Genomic DNA, 14,302 nt, shown 5'->3' on the forward strand with positions numbered 1-14,302 from the left:
TGCGGTAATGTTATGCTAATGATATGGTAATGATATGGTAATCTGTCGGCAGTATTCCACATCACTAGAGAGAGGGGGAATCTGGGAGGCCTTTCACCATTGGTTGGAGACCAGGGACTTCCTGGAGTCAGAGTTCAAGCAAAAAAAAAAAACCTGCGCACACATACACACTTGATTCTAGAAGCAGTGATCTAAGCTAAAGTAAAGACAATGCAACACATAGACCTAAGCTGGCTTTAATCGGATTTGCGAACCCTTAAGTAAGCAAGAAATAATACCTGTAAACAATGCAGTATCATGTGATGCAACTGAAAACTAGGTCGGCTACATTGTAAGAAAGCCTGCGAGCTGAGGCATTTTTTTATCAGCGTGTAATATCAAGTCAGTGCGCTGTTGTTCTGTGCCAACACAAAGTGAAATAGAAAATGATCTGTTTTAGATCACGATCGGGTTGTTTTTTCTCTGTCACAGTCTGTGAAACCCTGCACCTGTAATGGCTGCCATTACCTGCCTAGTCAGAGCATCTCTCTCCCTCTCTCTCTCATAATGATTGCATTACAGCCTCGGTTGAAGATGAGACCCACCATGTATGACAATAATCTTCTTTGAATCCACGTCAGCACTGCCACATAGCCGTGTGCAGCGCTAATAATGACATGCAACCCCTTGCTGGGTGCATTGCGTTGTATTTATTTATTTATTTTGCTGTGCCACATTTCAGTGCATCTAATCTCATGCTGAATATACTGGTACACCCCTCAAATTAGAGGAATGTTTAAAGACCCCGATGGATTAACTATAGAGATCTTGATCATTTCCAAATGGGTACAGTGTAGCACAAGTGAAGGAGCACTGATAAACATGGACAGATCTACTCGACTTGGTGACCTTTGACACATAAAAATCATAAAGACAGTGAAGGCTTCATGGCGTCTGCAACCGAAGAGGCACCTGCAAAAGCAACTGCAATGTATTCACTGTAAATCTGTCCACGGCGCATAAAGACATCACCTTGGGGGTTTTGTTTTGTTTTTCTTTGTATTTTACAGTTGCGAAATGAATATGTCAAGCCGGCACAATGGAGAGACGCGATGACATTTTCCTGGATGCCGTACACTAAATCAAAGAGACCACCAATATGTTGAGTGCTAGCGTGGAGACATTTGATTCCCATTCCACTCATACAGCATTACCACTGGAATGCCAGCAGACATCACAATCCTCCCAAGCTGGCGTTGGGCTTGTCAGACTTTTCATTTCACTTCAATGTTTTCAAAAAAATATCACAGCAAATTGTGAAGCGCCGGGTTCTTCTTGATATACGATATTTGCCGCACGCAAGGCACAAATCACAGGTGACACAATTAAAATGGGTTTGACTTAACAAAGGCGATTTAATGTCAGTGACATTTAGCATCAGCCCCTGGCGACAGACAGGTAAAAGAGGCCAGTCAGCAGATTGGACCTCGGGGGAACATGAGAGGGGGGCTGTCTGAGCCTCTTCTTCTGGGTATGGTGTTGCTCGGTCGGCTGCCCCTCATTAACACCCAAACACAACACTTACTGTGCATCCTTGCCAATACTTTACTACAGAATCACACCACAACATTCTTTGACTAATTCATACCATGCTTACAGGATTAACAAATGTTTAACCTGAATATAAACCAACAGGACTATGAGCATTGCAAATATATGTGGTTCAAAATACAGCGTAGACACATAAATACACTGTGATTGTGCTATAGGTGGGACGGTTAAATGCATTTGGGTTTTGTTTACATGAAACGTCACAGTTGTGTTTAGTCTTTCAGTCGAGATTGCTGCATAGAGGGACTTTTGATGGTGTGTAAAAGAGGAGAAGACAATGCAGGCAGAGGCAGAGGTGTTTGTGTTCGAAAGCATGCATGTGGGACAGAGAGCGAAGGGGGTGTGGGGTGGGGGGGTGGACTGTCCAATAAACTCCTGATAAAGGTCAAATAGATGTTTTATTCATGATCCAGGCGGCAGCAGCAGCAGCAGCAGGGCCAAGGTTGAGATGAACGTACGTCCCCATTCCCCAGGGCCAGCGCTGCACAGAGCCTCACGCCAGGCCAGCGGACACTTCCCCTAACACTTATCAATAGCATCAACACACACATGCACACACATACACCTCCAGTATCACTTATCAATAACCTCAAATCACATTTTTTGATTGTCCGCCCTGAGCAAAATCAATGGAAGAATGTATGTCTGCCACCAAAGAACAAAGTGTACTACACTCTGAATGGAAAAGTACAACATACAATCTTTATGCGTTCCTCAGCTAATCGCTGATGGAGATCAACTGGATGTGTTGTACAACTGCATGGTTCTACCTATAACTATTTATATACAGAACCCTAAAAATGAAAAACAATAATATCCAAGTTCCGATTCAACACCTAAAATCCAAGAAATCGCCCATTTTGCAGTGATCCCTGAACTATTCATATGCCATAGGATTGTCTTCACTGGATTGGATGCCAGCCACCTTTATGGTGTATTTACCAACTGAAGCACCTAGTACGTCTTTCAACAGCAAAGTTTCTTGCCGTAAGGTTGGAGCACTAGCTGTCATGAGGGTTTGCTCACTGCATGTTTTCATAAGCTAATCAAATAGCATGTTTTCTCATAAAGCTCTGTGGTGATTAGTCAGTCTTTAAGTCTACATTATCATGTGAAGAAAAGAATCCTTTTTAAATCTGGAATATAACAGAGTAGAGGAGGAATTGATGTCAAGTCATAAGGGCTCTTACCTTTTAAAGCTTTCTGACTGAATCTTTCATAAAAGAGAATCTGAAGAAGTTCATTTTAAAATCTCTCATACCCCCAAACCCCCCCTTTGAACTCACTTTTACAAAAAAGCAGAACTATTCCACCTAACCAAGACGCCCTTAGTTTTTAGTGCAGCCTAGAACATTTTGAGGGAGCTGACACACTTTCAGACTCAACAACCAAAGTAACCTTTAAAGTATTGATGTGGAGAGATCGCACCTAGTCTTCTGACAAATGGAAAGATTTCAATATGACAGATTAAAACTGAAGCAAATAGGTAAAGACCCAATCATCTCCAAAGACATTCAACTGTGGCCTATTCCCCATATAGGAATTTCTCAGAGGGATAAACTCTAAGGTTGGCTAGGCAAAAGAGTGTTGTTTGGAAGGCTTCACTATTAACTGTATAATCTCCAACAGGGTGGTAAGATGGTTGTATTCGCCCCTGGGTGTCGGTCAGGACACAATAATTCCACTAATTAATGTTCTTTTCTTTATTGAATCAGTCCAGATGAACAGCATAGCAGACTGGGATACTGGTTATACATAAAGAATAATGATTAATAGGTACAGGGCATGTGTGGTTCTAGGAGAGAAATAAAATTGAGAACAAATATTACTTGATTACTTAATTACTCACCCTACTTAACTTACATGTGTAAACCTACGGCATTCTTCATTAAACAATTATGCATTTTGTCAGGGACAACAATAGACAACCGAACATCACACTCCACAATCCCAGCCTAGGCCCCTTTCATCCCCCATACAGCACCTTCGACTGCCACCAAAATCAGAGCCACAACATCCTGCAACACGGATTGAAGGTCATGCTGTTTCATCAGTGGAGCAGATCTACCGAGGCCCAAGGCCGACTATACCAAACTTCAGTCATAGAGACCCTACTGAGTTTGCTTGATTGAAGATAGCTCTGGAGAAATTACTACCCACTGATGGCATAGAGTATTCAAATACCAGATCTTAGTGGACCACCTTAAGTTAGAGGAGGCTCGCTTAGTGGCAGATTCATTCCTAAAGTCCATCACACCCTATTCAGACACCATGAGGGCACTCAACGAGAAGTTCGGTCGGCCGCACCAGATCGCCCTTGGGAAAATCTCTAATGTAATGGACTCACCAGAGATTCCCGTGGTGACTCGGCAGCCTTCAGAAGTTTGCTTTACAGGTCCAATCCTTAGTGGGCATGCTCCAGATGGTGACGTGGAGTTGAGGTGTGGTTCTCACGTGGCACGCCTTCTTAGCAAGCTGCCCCCTGAGTTTAGGGCAGATTTCAGACGCAGCATGCTCCGCCACCAGGGTGGGGTACACACTTTGATCCACTTCTCAGAGTGGTTCCAGACTGAAACCCAGTGTCAGGACTTTGACACACAGCAAATAAGTAAATGGCAGAAATCCAGGCAGAATCCTAAGTTTGAAGGTCGACAAGGGACATCCTCAGCCACTATTTTGCTAGGAACAGAGGACGTCACAAGGATTGGAACCTCCACAGTACAGAACGGCTTGTACACGCATCAGAAGAAAGGGAAAGCCAAGCCGTACCGTCCCTTTTGTGACAACTCAGAGCATGTCCTGAGCCAGTGTGCAGCAATTCAGAAGCTCTCAAAAGAACAAGTAACAGCATGGATCCAGGCTAACAGGATGTGTTGGCGTTGTGCCAGAGTCCACCAAGCTACACAGTGCACACTTAAGAAACCGTGCAGGCTTTGCCAGAGGAATAGGCCATATCAGCGTGACGTCACAACAACAAAGAACTTACTTCTGGGTGGATAACGTCGGTGGTGCTGCATCGGTGCTACAGTATTTTTCGTGTTATTTAACCAAAGTAAGACCCCTTTTTAAGCTCTTGTGATTAGAAATACAGACATTATGTAGTTCTGGCTGTCCACCGAAAACGAGACGTTCCTGATGTCGTTGCTGTTGATATTTGTTAGTGTATAACCTAACATAACCTAAATATATAGCCTATTTAAGCAACTACTATATTTTACCAAAATGTTTAGAAATGCTTAAAAGTTCTGTTTTGGCCACTGTCTTACACAAATTAATCATAACTTTCTGTTTTTATTATGTCACATAGCCAAACAGTGACAGCCAGTGACACAAAGTAGGCTATGTTAGTGTGATTCAGTGAGCAGAAGTTCAAATTCAAGTGCTGATCTAACAAAGCAACCTCAAACCAGTCATTCTTTAGTGTTTTGATTTATAGTAGAAACTGTGGACTGTTAGTTATTTACTTTCAGATTCGATTGTGAAGCATCTTGACTGTAAATCAGGGTATGATAGCAAAGCCAGATCACAAACCACTGCGTGTGTTGTGCTACTTGTGCTATGCTAGAACCGCCGTCCATTAAAAACCGTGCGGATAAAACATTTGTGGCACTTTGACAATATGTTTTACTTGTGTAACAGATAAGGGCTCAAGGATTTCAGAAAGCTTATCATGTTGGCAAAATTTCGGTCAGGAAACCTTACCTACATGAAGTGAAAGATTTTACCCGAACGGTTTTTAATGGAACGCTTTGGGACTGGCAGTGCAGTGCCAGTCACAACGGAGCTACTGGACCAAATGAGACTATAGCAAAACCAAGAGACTGTATTACTGTCACTCTAGTAAGCTTGCACATTATGCTACCCAACAGCGACATTTATAATTTTTATTACTGACCTATAAGAAAATGCCTGCCACAAAACCTAGTCATGAGTGGTTGCTGCCAGCCTGTCCCCAGTTCTGTAGCTGCAGACGGCCTGTAAACTATTATCTGTATCCACCGATTCCGTTAGGTTGCTTTAAAACGGGAAAAGCCTAAACCTAATCCATTATGTACCAAGCTATATTTGGCATTACAGCCCCAAACACAACCCAATTTCGGCATAATCGCTAATGTTTTGTTTAGTTGACTCGTATTTACCACTGCTTAAAACGAACGATTTCCGCTGCCGACAGGTGCGAGTTATCCACCCGGAAGTATAGCGAATCTGTTTGTTTACAAACATTCTGATTTGGACTATTATCTCTGTCATCTCCATCTGGAACGGTGGGTAGTTCCACTAGCAGAGGTGTAAAGTAACGAAGTACAAGTACTCTCGTTACTGTACTTGAGTAGTTTTTTTTGAGGATTTGTACTTTTTAAAGTATTTTTATAATGCTATACTTTTACTCTTACTCGAGTAATTTAAATAATAGATATTCTACTTCGCTGCTTTTAAATGTACATTCCGTTACTGAGTAAATTCAGATTTTTGTTTTGCACACCGCACTATGAAAACAGCACGGTAGCATAGAACCTCCTTGATTGGGACTGCTTGCTAACAGGTCCAGAATCACTTCTTCAACTGGTGGCTCGTTAGTGCATTGGCCAATGAAATTAAATTGCGCTCAAGACTGGCCAATTGAATTAGACAGGCGTAGACGATCCACAAAATTGTAATGATCCCCATCATCACATTAGGTCAGAAATCTCAATTTCATTTGACACGGCTGATAGCCATAGCAAAATAGATGGATCTGATTCTGATATTGCCGCTGCTAGCAGCTCAGGCTACACCCATCCATCCAGCTAGCTAGCTAGGCTAGATAATTAGCAAGGTGTGTGTTGGGGACTGCCCATTGTTCCGACGGCCCATTATTCCGAAACCCCAATAGTCCGAAAAATGTCCCATTGGAGGCCCTGCCTCCTAATGTTTCACACCCTCTTTCCCCCGGTTGATTGGGAGCATCTGTGTATATATATGGCTGTCGGAACTGACGTCCGGTAACTTACCAACTACACCACTCGACTGCTCCAAACATCAGACCATGTGCGTCCATGAAGAAAACGTGAGTAGATTGTTCTTCTTAGGGAATTAAGCCTCACTACCATCGTAATATCACTGCTGCATGGAACGCTGCATAATTCCAACCAGGGAAATAGGATTGTTAGAGTAAATATCCGACCGGGAGGTCCGACAGCCAGCTTCCTCCGTTGCACCGGGGAAGGTCCGATGACGTCATTCTGCATAATAATTAGCCATGTGCTTCTGTTTGTTTGAGGAACGATGGAAGATTCAGTGTGACCAAGGTATGAAACATTAGGAGGCAGGGCCGACTGATTGCAGGCCATGAATCTTTCTAACTGCAGGGAGAGTGTGTATTTTCGGAGCAATGGGCGTTTGTTTTCGGGATAATTAAAATATAAAACATTTTTAAAGGAACGCAAATGTACTTTTACTTGAGTACTTTTAAATAGGCTACTTTTTACTCTTACTTGAGTAATTTCCTGGACTGGTAATTTTACTTGTACTTGAGTTAATTTTCACTGAAGTAACAATACTTGTCAGTACTCTTTCCACCTCTGTCCACTAGTCGGGCAACTGGTCTAGTGTAGACCCGATCTTTAATCCTCATGTCAGCTGATCGTACATGGCCATCTCCACTTGTGTGAACCTTGACAATCCTTCCTATCGGCCAGAGGGCTCTGGGTAGGTGGTGATCGACTATCATGACCACTGTGTTCTCAGTCAAGGCGGCAGGTGTGGAGTGTCACTTCTGGCCTTTCTGCAAATTGGGTAAGTAGTGTCTGATGAAGCTGGACCAAAACTGGTCAGATAAAACCTGTGTGTGGCGCCAGCGTCGTCGACTGAGTAGCTCAGTCTCTGGGTATACAACTTGGGGCAACAATCCGTCTAGCCGCCCCATCAACAGGACATTCGGAGTAACAGGCTCAGGGTCTGCGATGTTGGTCGCCACATAGCCCAGAGCCTTTGAGTTCAAAATCCCCTCCACCTCGATGAGGACTGTATGGAGTACCTCTTCTGGCACAGTCTGGGCACCCACGGTGGTGTAAAGGGCTGACTTAACCAAGCAAATGTCTTTCTCCCAACTGCCTCCAAAATGTGGTGCACCAGGGGGGTTAAAGCGAAAGTCAATCTTTTGCTTAGCCAGCTGTTGCTGCAGGTTGGGAGAGAGGTTCGTAAAAGCCTCAGAGAGCTCCTTATCTCCCCCACGGAAATTGGTCCCTTGATCAGAGTACAACTCTGGTGGCGTCCCTCTCTGGCTAATGAATCTCCTAAGGGCCATTAGGAAGGAGTCTGTATCGATGGTAGGGATGAGGTCCAAGTGGACAGCCCGTGTAGTTAGGCACTTGAATATTATCCCCCATCCTTTCTCAGTACGACTTCCCACTTTTACCTGGAATGGTCCAAAGCAGTCCGGGAGAGTGGCATACCGCAGCACTCCATCTACCTCCACCCATGTGGTCTTTGCTGTTAGCATGTCAACAGCCTGCTGGTCCTGTCTCGATCGAGTCACAACTCTCTCATTCCTGTAGGGGAAGGTGTCTACCCGCCATAGCTTCTCTACATCCCTCATGAGCTCCGATGTCTGGGGAATGATGGATGTAAGTAGACACTGCTGCGGTTGAAAATATTGCTCCATGGTCCTGGCAGGACCTTAAAGAGTCCAACCCAATTTTGTATGGATAGCCACAGGTGAACCAGGTGAACCCAGGCGTACTGGCTCGATAGGAGTAATCAGATGGGAATGTCAGACCCTATGAGAACCAGAGGCTTGGCATTTTGGAACTGCTGCAGTGGTAGGCCAGCTAAGTACTTGTATCGACGCTGCAGACTCCTCACCTGATATGCGGGGTCAGCTAGGCCCAGGCATGATGCAGTGAAGGCCCCCTTAGTAAGGTAGCTGCTTTTCAGTTGCAAGGCAGGGGATATTTGGAAAGACACACTTGCTCTACTTGCTGAAGGGTTTGAACGTCCTGTCGAACGGTTCTAAGAGGTAGCTTCTCTGGGGTCCCCTGTAATCCGAGCTTCTGGGCCACAGCTGGAAGGAGCATTGAGTGCTGTGATCCATCATCCAAGATGGCGTATGTGTCAAGACTCCGGTCGGCATGGTGCAGCCGCACCTTTACTACTTTCAGAAGGACACAGGTGTCATGGGCTGACAATAATAGGTGTGCTCTGATGGCTCATAGGCAGCTGGGTAAGAATCTCTTGGTGGGAGCAGCTGGTGGTGGCTCTTGGGGCGGTGTGCAGCTAACAAGCTAGCCTGACAAGCTAGCCTGGTGACCTCCATATTGAGAGTGGTATTCAGGTTTCCTGTAGCGTGTCAATGGTGGTGGGTCACTGTGATGCAGAGGAGCAGGGTTCTGTACCGCTGAGGTATTTTGGCTGGGGGCCCATCTGACTCTTTATCTGTTGTAGCTCAAACTTCATCCTGTCTAGAAAGTCTGACATCATATCTGTTTCTGTTTGTGGCTGATGCAGACCGTCTTCTGTTCCAGGCCATGGTGGTGGGTCCGGCCACTCTTCTTCATCTGGTTCACCTTCCCATGCGGGTGTAAGCGATTCGGGGAAAGGTGGAGGCTTCGGCCATGCTGGTGGGATGGGAGTATGGTCTCCCTATGGCGGTACAGTATGTCCTGACTGTCGGGAGTCCCTTCTCCCAGAGAATCCCACTCCTGTGCAGCACTCCAGCTCACCTGGTGATTGTGAGGGAAGGTATGAAGGTGGGTGAGGGGTGTCATCCTGGCAACTCCCTCCATGTTCAGATGCCGACTTTCTTCCTGCTCCTGTATAGGTTGGGCTGCACTACTGTTGTAGGTTGACCTGGCCTGTCGATGACTTGGATAATCCACTTGGTAGTCCTCCAGATGAGGTGGTGGACATATCTGCCGCTTTGGTCTTACAACTTGGTTGTTTACTTCCTCCATATTAGTGGGCCAGGGGTAAATGACCATCTGGCTCGAAGGACCAAAATTGTTTGGAAGGCTTCACTATTAACTGTATAACCTCCAACAGGGTGGTAAGATGGTTGTATTCACCCCTGGGTGTCGCTCAGGACACATTAATTCCACTAATTAATGTTCTTCTCTTTATTGAATCAGTCCAGATGATAACAGCATAGCAGACTGGGATACTGGTTATACATAAAGAATAATGCTTAATAGGTACAGGGCATGTGTGGTTCTAGGAGAGAAATAAAATTAAAAACAAATATTACTTGCTACTTAATTACTCAACCTACTTAACTTACATGTGTAAACCTACAGCATTCTTCATTAAACAATTATGCGTTTAGTCAGGGACAACAATAGACAACCAAACATCACACTCCACAATTCCTGCATAGACCCAGAACAGTCTACATGACAGATTAAGGTCAGATACAATTCTATACTTCAACAACTTCCAACCAGTTATGTAGCCTAAACAGCAAATACAACGTTACCTTCAACACATTAGTGAAAGGAATTAGCTTACTAAGATAACCATGCCTGAAGCTTGCTAATGGCTAATGCTAAATGAAGAACCTCCAAACAGAATAATATAGCGTAGATACTAACAGCATCTTATATTACTATATACTGTATACTGTATAGAACTCACTGTAATTCAATGACGCACACAAAGAAAGCCAACACAACCCCCGACCCACAGTCCTGGTTATGAGGTCGTGAAGCGCAGTTATTAGCGACCCCTCCTGTCTGCTTCTCCAGTGCTTATCCAAAACTGGCTCTAGGTATCACGTAGCACAAGGAGGCGGGCTTCCGTTGTGACTGACAGCTGTAATGTCCTATAGTCCTTTCTTACAGGTGTAAATGTGTGTATGTGTGCACATGTGTGCCTTTGTACGTGTGTGTATGCATGTGCATGTGTGTGTCTTTGTAAGTGTGTGTGCCACTCTGTGTGGGCGGCCTACTGTATGTGCAGGTCTTTGATCAGATATGAAATATTCAGAAACGCCGCTGTAATTTGATGAAAGTCAGATATCCCTCGAAAAAGGAAATAGAAGTCAGCACTTTGGCAGCTCTCGACAAAAAGCCCTCAGTAACCGGATTTAGAGAATGTAAATTGCAGGCCCATAGGTGGAGGTAATAACGGGGGCTTTAAACATGCACTGACCCGTTGTATGAACTCTAGTCCGTGCTGCTCGGCCAGGGCTCTCGCGGCCCCGACGCCTCCGTCCATTTCCACAGCATAGAAGACATGGCAGTTGGTCCCATGATGCCCCTCTGTGGTCACAGGTTGCCTCTGCAGCAGGCAGCCAAACACCAGCACAATGGCACTGAACATGGGGCCTTTAAAAAGATTTAGAGGAAAATGATTGATTACAGTCTGAAAACGGTGAAAGGAGAAAAACATTAACTCAAACCCTTAGAAATTCAGGTCTATGTTTTCATGGCTGGCTGCAGTGTGGACTAAGTGTTTTTATGAGGCCATGTTAGTGTTAGTCCAGAAAGCTTATGTAACATATCTATATGCTGTATTGCATGATGATGTTTTGGTCAATTTAATGAGGAAAACGTTAGTGTCACACTCTAATGAAAGCATTTAGTGAAATGTTGGTGGTCAATAAACACATAATGGAGAGAACCATGTGCCTCTATCTTTATCCTTTTTGAAACTGATATGCTCCAGCATTCAACACCTTGCTGGGTGTGCTCTTTTTTACCATTATTTTATTAGTTCTAGTTAATGAGCACTGAAAAAGTTGACACATATGGATAACATAACATCTAGATTAAAACAAACAAGATTCTACACTGTGGTAACTCATTACTGCATCTACAATCGCAAGAGAGAGTTCAGCACTGCAACACAAACACTTAAAAATTGAAACATTAGCATTACACTCCAAATGCCGCCTAACTACTCTTACTGATTTATGGAGTGTAGGATTCACTATCTCAGTATTGAACATTGGCAATTCTCAAACAAATTTGCCCACAGCCACCTCCACTGTACTTTTGCTATTGCATGAAATCCACAGTGGCTGCCACCTACAGCATGAGAACCACCCACCTGTAGCCACAGAGAGTGAAACGTCCAGGAGAAATCTTTTACCCGGTGCGATGAAAGCTAGAACTCTGGCATCAGGGGCCCCAAGCGAGACAACACACTCTCTCCAGTTCCCAACCCACACGTTTAATCTTCCGGCCTTGATGCAAATGCTTTGAGTGCAGAAAAACAGCAGCACTTTCATTCTAAGTACTAACTTCCATCTTTATGCAAAACAGGCACTTTATCTGGCTTTCTTTATGCCATCCCTTTCCTGTGAGCAGCTCGCCATGGCAGAACGAAGGGTTGTCGCCTTAACCTTCTCATATCTGCCAACTGACAAATCGAACAGCCTGTGCATTATTGGAAATATTGAAACTGAAGCTGATCAGTTGTCTGAACTCTCACTCCTTCCCCATAAAATTGGTCATTTTTTATATATACTGTATACACTCATTTATATTGAAATTATTCAGGAAAGCAATGGTAACAAGGGATTGTGTTGTATTCAGTACATGCATGTCCACATACACACATATACACACACACGGTTCATTAAGTTCATCACTAAAAGGCTCCATCTAATCATAACCTAGCTGATTATTTGGCTCAGTCCTTCCCCCGGTATGCAATCAATATTTATTGTCTGCAATCTTTGTAATTTTGTTGCTTTATTTTGGCCATTTTTTATGTTAATATGCACCCACTGGTGTACAGTAAAAGTACAAATTACAGGAGTACTCTCTCTCTGTCGTTCCCTGGAGGCTATGTTGATCTCACTCCACGTCAAAAACAAAGCGCCTCCTCCTGCAGCGCTTCTCCCAAACAACAAACAGTGCGGGTCGACCAGTGTTTAAAGTCTACAGCATCATTCAGCTCCAATCTCCCAAGCCCCTGGATGAAATCGATAACCTCACTTGGGGACCGAGCCCCAGTCAATCCCAGTGAGGCGCGGGGCCAGTAGCGTACACCCACCCAGCGAGCAGCAGGCCTCAGGCAGAGACAAAGTAGACAGGGAGAGAGAGATGGAGAGAGAGAGAGAGAGAGAGAGAGAGAGAGAGAGAGAGAGAGAGAGGGAGAGAGAGAGAAAGAGATGATGGAGAGATGAAGAGAGAGAGGGAGCAGATGAGGCATTGAGACTAGAGTACAGGAGCACCACACTGAACAGTGTCAGGGCCTCGGGGCCTACTGGGACGCTGATAAAGTACCTGGACATTTTTATAGACAAACTACTTATTTCCGTCCTCATATCGCTTGGGAAGACTGATAACTTTATATTCCTCTCAGGCAGAGGAATGAAAGGGCCAGGGGAGGAGGGGCCCTTTCAGGAGTTTAATTGATCAAACTGTAGCCACAAGGGTTTTTTTTTCCAGAGATAAAAGTGACTAGCGCTCTCCCCTGTACAATACAGAGATCTTTTAGAGACCAGACCCCATGAAAAAAAAGAGAATGTAACTCATTATGCAAAGTCATTATGGGGCTCTGACTATACTCTTTAAAAAGGGAGAGTTAATGTTGGAATGGTAGCGTACATGATTTCCAGAGGTCAAACTATAGGTCATAACTTTACTGTATAGAACATCCACATTACTGCTCCCATCACAGCTACAGTATAGATTGTTTTAAGCTTGAATAGCATGATTTTTAAGTGGCTGGAAATAGTAAAATAATGTGTTATTAGTGCTTAAGGGGTATTTAAAGGGCAGGTTGGTCATTGAGGTTAGAGAAACTGCCCTTTAACTGGAGGACCAGGGTTCATTCCTGCATGTTGGCAAGCATCCACCCTGCTGAAGTGTCCTTGAGCCTCACACTGCATCCCTACCAGCTCCAACTAGGCTGCTGAGCTGAAGCTGACCCTGACCTCTGATCTCCATGTGGAGGGGGGCAAGAGAAAAGAGAACTTCACTGCATAACACTTCATTCATCTTCATATAGGAGAGAAATTGTTGTTGTTGCTGTTGTATTCAACTTGTTACCTACATGTATACACACACACACACACACACACACACACACACACACACACACACACACACACACACACAGTTCAGTTCATTACGTTCATCGGGAAAACCTAAAAGGCTAACAAAGTCCCATTACATCCATCACACAGGCATCTAATCCTTTCCTAGTATGATGCTATTACATAAGGATCAATACTTGTCAATACATCCAGAATATGATCTGAGTCAAGTTTTCAGTCATCAAATTGTTAGTCGTGAGTCTTGGCTTGTCATAAAATTTTATAGACAGCAAAATCCAATCTTGTCCAGTTTATATCAAAGCCTGGAAACGAGGCTACAGCTGAGGGCGATGGGAGGGGGGGGTGAGACAGGTTCAAATCGCACTCCCTCCATGTACTTCAGTGCCTACAAAGGTTTCAATGGGTTTGTAGCGTAGGAACAAAAAACAACACTCATTTACCTTTCACATCCAGGCGACAGAGCCTTCATGCAGACGGGCTGCCTCCTGTTGAAAGCAGAGCAGGAGGTCGATGCATCGTAAAGGAAAAAAAATCTCCAGCCGCTTCCATTTTTTTATTGTCTACACTGAGTCGTTATAATAAAACGCGCAAATCAGACCATGCAAAGACCCGCATCTGTCGCGTACCTCCTCCCTGGACAATCCAAACGTGCAGAAATAACGTGTTATAAGTGGAGAAAACGAGCACATCCTCGGCGTGTGGCGGAAGGGGGATTTTGTAAAGATGTGA

The 14,302-nt window shown here is 44.3% G+C and overlaps 1 protein-coding gene across 1 annotated transcript in view; it reads right to left on the minus strand.

Moving 5' to 3' along the window:
- The window catches only part of LOC139645994 (endoprotease bli-like), a 160,580-nt gene extending 149,696 nt beyond the window's left edge, over nucleotides 1-10,884 (minus strand). Inside the window, exon 1 of the mRNA XM_071521882.1 lies at nucleotides 10,714-10,884. Within this exon, the coding sequence (XP_071377983.1) occupies nucleotides 10,714-10,884 (171 nt within the window). The remainder of the gene's footprint in view (nucleotides 1-10,713) is intronic.
- Between the last annotated feature and the right edge of the window lie 3,418 nt (nucleotides 10,885-14,302).

This window comes from Centroberyx affinis, unplaced genomic scaffold (genome assembly GCF_046629955.1).
Source record: "Centroberyx affinis isolate AG114_WGS23_722 - 3 ecotype Tasmania unplaced genomic scaffold, CSIRO-AGI_Caff_v1 ptg000939l_1, whole genome shotgun sequence".
NCBI classification, from domain to species: domain Eukaryota; kingdom Metazoa; phylum Chordata; class Actinopteri; order Beryciformes; family Berycidae; genus Centroberyx; species Centroberyx affinis.